This window comes from Sapajus apella, unplaced genomic scaffold, assembly GCF_009761245.1.
Source record: "Sapajus apella isolate SASKATOON/1434 unplaced genomic scaffold, GSC_monkey_1.0 scaffold97, whole genome shotgun sequence".
Taxonomy (NCBI): domain Eukaryota; kingdom Metazoa; phylum Chordata; class Mammalia; order Primates; family Cebidae; genus Sapajus; species Sapajus apella.
In genome coordinates, this window is record NW_022437037.1 from 7050399 (window position 1) to 7061977 (window position 11579).

The 11579-nt window shown below is 45.6% G+C and overlaps 1 protein-coding gene across 5 annotated transcripts in view; it reads right to left on the minus strand.

Annotated features, from left to right (window-relative positions):
- Positions 1–11046, minus strand: part of TTF1 (transcription termination factor 1) — a 32056-nt gene extending 21010 nt beyond the window's left edge. For 2 of the 5 annotated variants that reach the window (XR_004262438.1, XM_032257682.1), the window contains exons 1-5: positions 10983–11046; positions 5540–7096; positions 4168–4391; positions 2466–2651; positions 853–931 (exon numbers count right to left, since the gene is read on the minus strand). Coding sequence is in view for 4 of the 5 variants with exons in the window: in XM_032257682.1 (XP_032113573.1) it covers positions 853–931; positions 2466–2651; positions 4168–4391; positions 5540–7089 (2039 nt within the window). In the remaining variant the exon portion in view is untranslated. Of the gene's footprint in view, positions 1–852; positions 932–2465; positions 2652–4167; positions 4392–5539; positions 7097–8046; positions 8163–10252; positions 10634–10982 lie in introns of those variants that run through there. The other 3 variants (XM_032257684.1, XM_032257685.1, XM_032257683.1) reach the window with 3 other exon arrangements.
- Between the last annotated feature and the right edge of the window lie 533 nt (positions 11047–11579).

Below are 11579 nucleotides of genomic sequence, written 5' to 3' on the forward strand. Positions count from 1 at the left end.
TTTATTTTATTTATTTTTTTTTTTGAGACGGAGTTTCGCTCTTGTTACCCAGGCTGGAGTGCAATGGCGCGATCTCGGCTCACCGCAACCTCCGCCTCCTAGGTTCAGGCAATTCTCCTGCCTCAGCCTCCTGAGTAGCTGGGATTACAGGCACGCGTCACCGTGCCCAGCTAATTTTTTGTATTTTTAGTAGAGACGGGGTTTCACCGTGTTGACCAGGATGGTCTCGATCTCTTGACCTTGTGATCCACCCGCCTCGGCCTCCCACAGTGCTGGGATTACAGGCTTGAGCCACCGCGCCCGGCCGGTTTGTTTGTTTTTAAATGTGGAATGTTGGAAACAAATTATAGTTGGTATTGTATCTGGGGAAAAGGGAAGAGAGAATAACAACCGAGTTAAGCACTCTGGGTTGATACCACTGAACTGCACTTAAGGGACCTAATCCCAGCACTTACCTCCACCTTCGGATAGTTAAAACCCACAGCACTGTGCTAAGGGCTGAAGGGGACATCTGTCGAGCAGGGATGTTTGGGTTCACAAGGAGCTTCTGACGTAGCGGAGAGCAGAGAAAACAGGAGTAACAGCACACGAGGCAGAGTAGGGAGTGCTAAAGAAAACGCATAGAGAAAGCTGCAGATGCAGGAGGTGGGAGGTCACTCAGGCTTCGCTAAAGAGGTGGGAATGGAAAAGGGCCTTGAAGACACACATTTGACAACGAAGACACCATCTGGCTTCACACATACAAATCTTCATGATTTTCATTTCTAATCCACTGCTGTGAGTATTTTGATTTATGGATCAGCAAAGACTAGAGAAATGTTCAGTCTCAAGCTGCTAAGACTTTTTTCTTACCTGCCTTTGTAATTGTTGACATCGAACATCTTCTTTGCTCGATAGTATATAAGTTTCCAGGGCCGGGCAATGTTCCTACCTAAAGTCGGAAGAAAGGTGATCAGAGGGGCTCACGTGAAATGAAGTAGCAATTGTAAAAGGAGCCCAGAACAGCCCTTATAGCAACGTGAACTATCCTAAGCCTGTGTTAAGGCTGGGATTTCCTATGTCCTGAAGAAAGCTGTCTTGAAGAACAGATAGACACAATCACCGGTTTCCTTGGAGAGCTCTGAAAACAAAATGTTTAGTACCTTAAGGCTCCAGCTTCCGGTCTATGCAATTTGTGGGAAGAATCCTTATGAGGCAAAGTAATCTAAACATAATTTGAATTAAGAGGAAGAGAACACTAAGGTGGAGAATACAGGTTAACAGTTCTCCAGAAGATGAACGACCATCTTTCCCAAATCAGCCTTTCTCACTCTAAGGTGAAATCATCCCTCAACAGGGGTGCACTAGTCTGTTTTTCTTCATGCATTCCACGGAACATCTAAGAAATGATCCTCTTTAAATTCAAGAGAGATTTTCTTTCGTTCTGATCCTATATGACTGCGTGACCTTCTAACTTCACAAGCAGCACCTCCAGTCCGAGGGCTCCAGCTACAAAGCACACATATGGCCACACTTAAAAAACATGGGAGACCAGGGGTGCGGATAAGGATGTGCTTTGTGTAGCGCACATAAAATTTCAGTAAGGAACAGGAGGAGAAACCAAAACTAGAACTATTGCCAAGGAAGAAAGGTAAAAGTTGATCTTTTTTTTTTTTTTTTTTAAGATGGAGTTTCACTCTGTTGCCCAGGCTGGAGTGCAATGGCATGATCTTGGCTCACTGCAACCTCTACCACCTAGGTTCAAGTGATTCTCTTGCCTCAGCCTCCTGAGTAGCTGGGATTACTGGCATGTACCACCACACCCGGCTAATTTTGTATTTTTAATAGAGATGGGGTTTCTCCATGTTGGTCAGACTGATCTCAAACTCCCAATCTCAGGTGATCTGCCTGCCTTAGCTTCCCAAAGTGCTGGGATTACAGGTGTCGGCCACCGCACCTGGCTTTTTTTTTTTTTTGAGACACAGTCTTTCTCTGTCGCCCAGGCTGGAATGCAATAGCACAATCTTGGCTCACTGCAACCTCTGTCTCTGGGTTCAAGTGATTCTCCTTCCTCAGCCTCCTGGGTAGCTGGGGTTATAGGCGCCTGCCATCACACCCAGCTAATTTTTGTATTTTTAGTAGAGATGGGGTTTCACCATATTGGCCAGGCTGGTCTCGAACTCCTGACCTCGTGATCCACTCCACCCCCTCACTCCCCGCCGCACTCCCAAAGTGCTGAGATTACAGGCATGAGCCACTGCACCCGGCTGATCATTAAATTTTTCACACTGTACTTAGGAGACATGAACACATTCCAAATCCCCAAAAGTATAGATTGGCCATAAGAATACCATCAGCCATCACAGCAGTTAATGTGTGCTGCATGCAGACAATGTCCCAGGTACCTATGCTAGCATTACCCTGCGTTCTCTTGTTTATGGCTGGAAGGCCGTGGGTGGTCAAAGAGTGATCGTTTCTAAACTTACCAATGTGCAATCTAAATGAGTGTCTCCTTTTTAAGTTGGTGATCACAGATTTTTCCTCTGGGTATCTGTCTGTGTACAGCAGCTTGTCAGCGCTCTCAATTCCTGTCAGGGCTAGAAAGTCTTGCACATTTTTCTCTAACTGCTTATTTTCCTTGACAGAAAACTTTCCAAATTTAATAGCAACACCTAGGATCGGGAGGGAGCAGGGAGAGAGTGTGTATTGTTAATAACAAACAAAAGCAAACCAATGACTTAGTTTTTCATCAGCAATGGGAGTACCATGGCCCAACAGTCCCAACACCTGACACTTGCTCTCTGGCCCCATGTGCAGATTAGCCTTTCCTTCAGGGTTCAGCACAAGCCACGCCTCTTCTTCAATGTCTTCCCTGGTCATCCTATTCCAAAGGGACCTATTTCTTGGTCAGACTGTGTCATCAATCTTTTTTAAAAACAGTTTTCCAACTGATTTGTACATTCTTTAGAGATAAGGTCTTGCTTTTTCACCCAGGCTGGAGTGCAATGGCATGATCAAGTTCACTGCAAACTTGAACTCCTAGGCTCAAGCAATTCCCCTGCCTCAGCCTCCTGAGTAGCTGGGACCACAGGTGTGTGCCACTACACCTGGCTAATTTTTTATTTTTTTGTAAGATGGGGTCTTGCTGTGTTGCCCAGGCTAGTCTTAAACTCTGGGCCTCAAGCAATTCTGGGTTGGCCTCCCAAAGTGCTGAGATTACAGGTGCAAGCCACCTTGCCTGGCCTAGGTTTACTTTAAAAACACCTTTTACAAAATACACACTCATACAAATTTCAACACAATACATCAGTAAAATGGGATTATATACTACTCTATAATTGTGTGCACATGTGTAGTGCATCTTTTTTTGCTTAATTTGTCTTGTCTATTTTTTTGAATCGCTCCAATCTCATTGATTCTGGAAGGCTAGGACTCCTCTTTTTACTTTTTTCAATGACCAATGGTATTGGGTTTCACACATCAGATACTCAGTAAATATTGCTCATTTGTAGTACACAGCCTTACATTTGCAGTTTATTCTCTTTTTTTTATTTATTTTTTTATAAGACAGGGTTTCACCATGTTGGTCAGGCTGGTCTTGAACTCCTGGCCTCAAGTGATCCACCTGCCCCACCCTCCCAAAGTGCTGGGATTACAGGCGTGAGCCACTGCACCCGGCCTGCAGTTTATTCTGAAATCCAATAAACTTTATGATTGGATTTAAGAAGAATAAAGGTTATTTATTATCCTTAATAATTCTTAATAAAGGAGGTTCAGAAACACAGTGAAATCAAGAAGGAGATCAAGTCCACCGCAAATGGCTCACCATCAATTTAGTATCTTCGAGAAACGATACCTGAAGTTGATGATTTTAATTTAACAGCATTTTAATGTTGTATTAACTGTTGTATCCTTTCTAGTATCTCAACCAATTAACCTTTCACCCCTTCTCTTCTTGCTGCGAATTAATTATCTGGTCCCTTTACTAGAAACTGGTCAGGAAGAGGAAAAGCAGCCCACTTCATTTTGCTAATTTTCCAGCTCAGACAGTTCTGGTAGGAGACAGAGCTGAAGGCAGTGACAGGATGCTTCTTGTTGATCTATAAATCTGAATCATCCATAAAAGAAAGTCAGGTGCTAGCTATGCATACAGGAAGTTCAACAAACACTAAGGCTCCACAAGCTCACCTTGTGCTTTAAATTCCTTAAACCGGTCCAGGTCGTCCCGGTACATCCGCCTGATCGTGCTGGTGGCCCTGTCCTTGATGTTAGGGATGAACTCCTGAAGCTGTCTCACGGCAGAACCCAAATCTGCATCTGAATCATCAGCATCTCCTAAATCTTCAGATAAAGATCTTGTTTCGGGATCTTCAGCTGATTCCACATTGTGTTCTTCATTTGCAGGTTCTAACCTAAGTGGGAAAATTGGGTTGACTAACATTAACACATCACTTGATCTCATAGCTTTTAAACTTTTCTTTCTGTTTTTTTTTTTTTTTTTTTTGAGACAGAGTCTCTCTCTGTTGCCCAGGCTGGAGTGCAGTGGTGCAATCTCAGGTCACTGCAAAGTTTGCCTCCTGGGTTCAAGCGATTCTCCTGCCTCAGCCTCCTGAGTAGCTGGGACTACAGATGCACGCAACCATGCCTGGCTAATTTTTGTATTTTTAGTTAGAGACAGGGTTTTGCCAGATTGGGCAGGCTGGTCTCAAACTCCAGGCCTCAAGTGACCCACCCATATCAGCCTCCCAAAGTGTTGGGATTATAGGCGTGAGCCACCGCACCCAACCTTAAACTTTTCTTAAAATGGCTTTCACTTAGACTACTAGAATATTAAAGCAAGATGAGATCCTGGGGTTGACCCAGTCCATGATTTTCAAACTCTTTACTGGAACTTGAATTACTTAGATATACTTCAGAGGCAGCACAGAAGTTAAACATGCAGCCCTAAGCCCCAGATCCACTCACACTATTTTTCATTTAAATTTACTCATAGATTTTCAGGGCTGGAATCGTTCTTAGTGAAAATCGAATCTAACTGCTTTATTTTTTATTTTATTTTATTTTATTTTATTTTATTTTGAGACGGAGTTTCACTCACGTTACCCAGGCTGGAGTGCAATGGCGCGATCTCGGCTCACCACAACCTCCGCCTCCTGGGTTCAGGCAATTCTCCTGCCTCAGCCTCCTGAGTAGCTGGGATTACAGGCACGCACCACCATGCCCAGCTAATTTTTTGTATTTTTAGTAGAGACGGGGTTTCACCATGTTGACCAGGATGGTCTCGATCTCTTGACCTCGTGATCCACCCGCCTCGGCCTCCCAAAGTGCTGGGATTACAGGCTTGAGCCACCACGTCCGGCTCTGCCTGCTTTATTTCATACATGAAGAAATTAAACTACCTGCTCAGTTTACTCAATTAAAGATGTATGATATTCTGTACATTGAGGATCTACCTCTTGATGATTTCTGCCATTTAATATGTACATGCTAAATAAAGAGGCATGGGCAGAACCCATACAAGAGACATACACCAACAGCTGGGATACCATTCCCACATTACCTTGGCACCTCTTGCACACGCCTGTTTTCTGAATAGGCCTGGGTTTTCTTTGGTTGGGGCCTGGGATTCACACTTTCTTCAATTATAGTGCCACTGCCTTCTCCTGAATCAAAGAGCGTGCTCGCAGATTTCTTACTGGTCACTGGAAAATCATCGCCAGACGCTACGGCCCCTTTGACAGACATAAGCTTCCTTTTCTTAGACTTCTTCTTTGTACTGCTGGATTCCTTGATCCCTTTCAGTGCCCTCCTGCCTTCCACAGTCCCGACCTCACTGCCCACTTGTGATCCTTCAGGGTATGCCCTCTCAAGGCTCTCAGGCGTGGCCAATGCCTTCAATCCCGGGTTACTGGACTTTTTCTTTTTCTTCTTAGATTTGTTTTTATAAGCAGGTGCTGGCACTTGTGCAGTTTCACCATGTGGGTCTGCAGCAGGCTGGTACTCCTGTGGATCAGTCCCAGCCTCACTGCCCGCTTGCGATTCTTCAGGCACGGCCAATGCCTCCAATTCCTGGTGAGTGGACTTCTTCTTCTTTTTTTTCTTAGACTTTTTTTTGTGAGCAGGTGCTAGCAATTCTGCAGGTTCACCACCCAGGCCCACGGTAGGCCGGGATTCCCACACATCACTCCCAGCCTTGCTGCCCGCTTGCAATTTTTCAGGCACGTCCAATGCCTCCAATTCCTGGTGAGTGGACTTTTTCTTCTTTTTTTTCTTAGACTTTCTTTGGTGAGCAGGTGCTAGCAGTTCTGCAGGTTCACCACTCAGGCCCACGGTAGGCCGGGATTCCCACACATCACTCCCAGCCTCGCTGCCCACTTGCGATCCTTCAGGGATGGCCCATGTCTCATATTCTTGGTTATTGGACTTTTTCTTCTTCTTTCTCTTAGACTTGTTTTTATGAGCAGATGCTGGTAGTTCTGTAATGTTATCCCCTGGACCCCTAGAAGGCCAGGACTCCTCCCGGTGGGATTCTGACTGAGGCAGGGTGTCCCTTGCCTGCTGGCTTTCCTTTAGAGCATCACAGGGCGCAGCTTTCCTCCGATGCTTTGTATTCTTTTTCTCTCTAACTTTATCGTGCAGTGCTTCTGATTTACGTGTATGTGACTTAGCAAGTCCACGAAGTTTGTCTGTTTTTGGCTCTCTTGCTGACTTCTGCTCCATGCTCGTGTCAACACAAACGACAGCAACATCCTCTCTACAACACTCTGGTGTGTTTATATTTTCTTTATCCACAAGAACAACTCTAACACCTGCTTCCTCGTCTACCTCCAAAGCACTGTGTCTTCTCTTCTTTCTCTTTCTGAGCGTAGAAGTGGCATTTTCAGTCTCATCACAGACTCCGGACTTTTTCAGAGGAGAAGAAATGAGATGCTGGCAATCTTTTTTCCTCTTTTTCCTCCTAGTTATTTGAGATTGTTCATTCACCAGAGAGGAGTCTCTGAAAATTTCGTGGGAATGTTTCTGAGGTCTTTCCTTATGTACAGAATATTTTTTCTTTTTCTTGTCAAAAACTGGAGTGTGGACTTCAAATCTGCTTGATTCTCCTTCCATTTTATTCCTATACGGAAATGTGACAACAATGGTTTATCTGTGCATTTTAAACATAGCCTCAGGGGAAAAAAATCACAGCAAAATGAAATTGTATGACAAATGACATGTCTGTAGTAATGATTACACATTTTCTTTTTTTTTTTTTTTTTTTTTTTTTGAGACGGAGTTTCACTCTTGTTACCCAGGCTGGAGTGCAATGGCGCGATCTCGGCTCACCGCAACCTCCGCCTCCTGGGTTCAGGCAATTCTCCTGCCTCAACCTCCTGAGTCGCTGGGATTACAGGCACACGCCACCATGCCCAGCTAATGTTTTGTATTTTTAGTAGAGACGGGGTTTCACCATGTTGACCAGGATGGTCTCGATCTCTCGACCTCGTGATCCACCCGCCTCGGCCTCCCAAAGTGCTGGGATTACAGGCTTGAGCCACCACGCCCGGCTCACATTTTCTATTATTCTAGATATATAGGTAGCTCACAGGAATTCTCTCTGTCTGATCCCACTGCCTTTATGATGGAGAAAAAAAATAGTTAACAGAGAACAACAGTGCCTGAACAATCAGGCCCCTGTTCCCCACAGCCTCACCTCTGAACTCATCTTTCCAACTCTGTGTTTAAGCCACAAGCAGCTTGTTTTGGTTCTTCAAACATGTCACCACCTTTCCCTGCAGCTCTCCATGAAATGCTCTGCACTGCCTGCCCACCCTTCCTGCCTCCTGCCATCCTTCAGAGCTTGGTTTGAAGATCTGTTGCCCTGGCTAAAGTGCAATGGCACAATCTGGGCTTACTGCACACTCTGCCTCCCAGGTTCAAGAGATTCTCCTGCCTCAGTCTCCGAAGTAGCTAGGATTACAGGCATCTGCCACCACACCCAGCTAATTTTTTGTATTTTTTGTAGAGATGGGGTTTCACTATGTTGGCCAGGTTGGTCTCGAACTCCTGACCTCGTGATTCACCTACCTCAGCCTCCCAAAGTGCTGGGATTACAGGCGTGAGCCACGGCACCTGGCGAAGATCAGTTCTTCAAGAAAGTTTTCCTTAATTCTTTGGGCTTGCCCTGATTCCTAAGTGATATACTTTCATATTAAAAAATAATAATAAACACTTAATTAGTCATTTAGAGGCTGTCTTTAAAAAAAAAAAAAAAAGAAAAGAAAAAGAAAACAAGGAAGGAAGAAAAAGATGGTTTATCTGTCTTGTTCCCCTCTGTGTTTCCACCATGAGAAGCCATTAGACTCTATTATAGAGTGCAGGCTCCACACAAGAGCCTCATAGTGGGGATATCAGGTGTCCACTGACCTCAAACCAGAAGTCTGCCTCTTTGTGAAAGAAGTTGGATATGCCTTGTTAGTGTCCAACAAGGAGTGAACATTCTGCAATACAGTGGAATAAATTTCATAAGCCACTAACGTTAATACATATAGGGTGTGTGCACTTGGAAATTAAAATACAGTAATAGAGGCACACTTTCCAAAAGAGATGGTTAAAAATATAATTTTGCAAACATGTCTCATTGCTCTCTTTGCTCATTGCTTCTGGTTTCACTTCTATATACTGTGATCTGCATTTGCTATTTTTACTTAACAGTAGATCCTGGAGATTTCTCTATAGTGGTCTTTAAAGCCTGAACGCTAAGCACATTTTCTGCAGAAGCCACCAAATTTATTCAGGGTAGCAAATACCAGCTGTATTAGACAAGAAATATGTTACTCCCCCAAGTCTAACACACCCGGTTGCATTGCTACATCCTCTCTCTTGCTGCAACAAAGGAAACGTCCCTTCTTCTGTCAAAGGCTATGCCTTCCTTCAGAGGAAGGAAAATGTGTGCGGGCTCCCAATCCCCTCCGGCCTTCTCAGAGAGATGGTGGTCCCCCAGGTATCCCATCTCTCTCCTGTATCTTCAGCCTGTCTTTTCGAGCAAAACACCAACAATATTTAATCTCCCCTAACTTAAAAAAAAAATGCAACTGTCCTCTAACCCTAAAGTCTCATCCAGCTGTTCTCTTTCTTCCCGTTCATAGCAAGGTTTCCTGATAGGGAAATCACTCTCTCCATTACCTCACCTTCCACCCACTTCTTAACCCACATCCTTGTAGCTTCCACCCCACTACTCCATTGAGACTGCTCCAGCAAGAGTACCTGTGTCCTTAAAGCCACTAACTTCAACAGAGAGTTTTCAGGCCCATCTTTTCGGACCTCTTAATAATCATGAGCAGAGCAGATGATTTCTTTTTTGGAGACAGAATCTCACTCTGTCACCCCGTCTGGAGTAAAGTGGCGCGATCTCGGCTCACTACAACCTCTGCCTCCTGGGTTCAAGTGATTCTCCGGCCTCAGCCTCCAGAGTAGCTGGGATTACAGGCACGTACCACCACACCCAGCTAATTTTTGTATTTTTAGTAGAGACCGGGTTTTGCCTTCTTGGCCAGACTGGACTCAAACTCCTGACCTCAGGTGACCCACCTGCCTTGGCCTCCCAAACTGCTGAGATTACAGGTGTAAGCCACAGCACCCACCTTGATTTCTTTTTCCTTCTTTTTTCTTTTTTTTGAGGCAAAGTCTCGCTCTGTTGCCCAGGCTAGAGTGCAGTGGCGCAATCTCCGCTCGCTGCAACCTCCACCTCCCGGGTTCAAGTGATTCTTGTGACTCAGCCTTCCAAGTAGCTAGGATTACGGGGGCCCGCCACCATGCCCGGCTAAGTTTTACAGTTTTAGTAGAGACGAGGTTTCGCCATTTTGGCCATGCTGGTCTCAAACTCCTGACCTCAGGTGATCCACCTGAGGCTTCTTAAAGTGCTGGGATTACAGGCGTGAGCCACTGTGCCAGCCGATTTCTTTAAATAATATTTCCTCTTCCATCAGTTCCTTTCCTTCTTTTTTGTAAATACCTGCCAGGCTGCTCTCTGGAGCCCAGTACAACCTTCTAAATATATAGTCTCTATCTGCTAAAAACTTTTCAGGGTTCCCGTTATACTTAAGTCAAAATCCTTGCAGACCTGCAAGGGTCTTCATTTTTTCATAATCTAGCCCAGAGGTGGAGAGGTAGATCCATGCCTATCTCTCTGGGTTTCAGAAACCCTGCTTTCAGTTCCTAGAATATACTACCTTCCCTTTCGGACTTTGCAAAAATAGCTCATTCTGCCAGGAATGCTCTTCCTCCGCATTACCTTTTCTGCCGTTTAACTGGTCCAACCATGAAAGCCACTTTCTCAAGAGGACCTCTCTTAACAGCGTTTCCCAACAACCAGCGGCTTCCTCATTGCACTTTTGGCAGTTATGATATGATTGGCTTCTTGAGGGCTAGAATCTTGCCCATCTTGCTCCCAAATTGCTCGATACATACAGAACAAACGGATATGCATTCATCCCCCCTTACTCGGAACATACACTTCCCGCCCTGCAGGGTGCGTGCCCAAGCCTTGTCCCGGATTCTCTCACCGCCTTTGCGGTGCGAGAGAGACCCGCTCTACTCCCGGGTGGGCCCTCCGGGGCTGAGAGGGGAGGAACTAACCAGATGTGAATTCTGCACCTTCTCAGTCCCAAAGACCCAAGCCTCGACCGGGCGCGGTGGCTCACACCTGTAATCCCAGCATTCTGGGAGGCTGAAGCGGGTGGATCACCTGAGGTCAGGAGTTCGACCAGCATGGCCAAAATGGCGAAATCCCGTCTCTACTCAAAATACAAAAATTAGGTGGGCGTAGTGGCGCGCACCTGTAATCCCAGCTACTCAGGAGGCTGAGGCAGGAGACTCGCTTGAACCCAGGAGGCGGAGGTTGCAGTGAGCAGAGATCACGCCACTGCACTCAAGCCTGGGCGACAGTGCAAGACTCTGTCTCAAAAACAAAACAAAAAACCCCCCCACAAAAACCAGAAACAACAAAGGCGCTTTCAACTTACTCTCCGAAAGCGCCGCCACCTTTCTTTCAACCCGGAAGTGCTGTTGTAGAGGAAGCGGAAGTAGTCTTGCGTCATCTTCCGGCCCACTTGGCGTCGTGCTGCCATGGTAACACGGCTGCTGCTAGGTCCTGAACGCGCGCGGTTGCCTACCCATTTTCTTTATGGGGCCTTTAGAGGTCAGGTTGAGCAGAGAATACTCCTAAAACGAAGAAAGTAGGACAGAATCCCTCCACTGACGTACTAATGCATGCATGCATTCCATTTATTTCAGTTTTTGGTGAACTCCAGGAGCAGCTTGGGAAGACAGATGACAAATCAACTAAGATAATTTCAGATTATCTTGTAAGGAAAATAAAATAGGGTAACCTGATGGAGAGTGACTAGGGAGTGGGTGCTACTTTAGATGTAAGGGAGGGCTCACTGACGAGTGACATTTGAGCTGAGTTCTAAATGAAACGTGCAGGAAAAAATCTAGGCAGAAGAGTGTTCCAGGCTGGAAGTGAGTGCAAAGGTCCTGAACTTGGTTGCTGGAGGACCTAGGAGAAGGCCGTAGCAGCTGGAGCACAGTGAATGCAGGGAAGAGTGGTGGGAAATGAA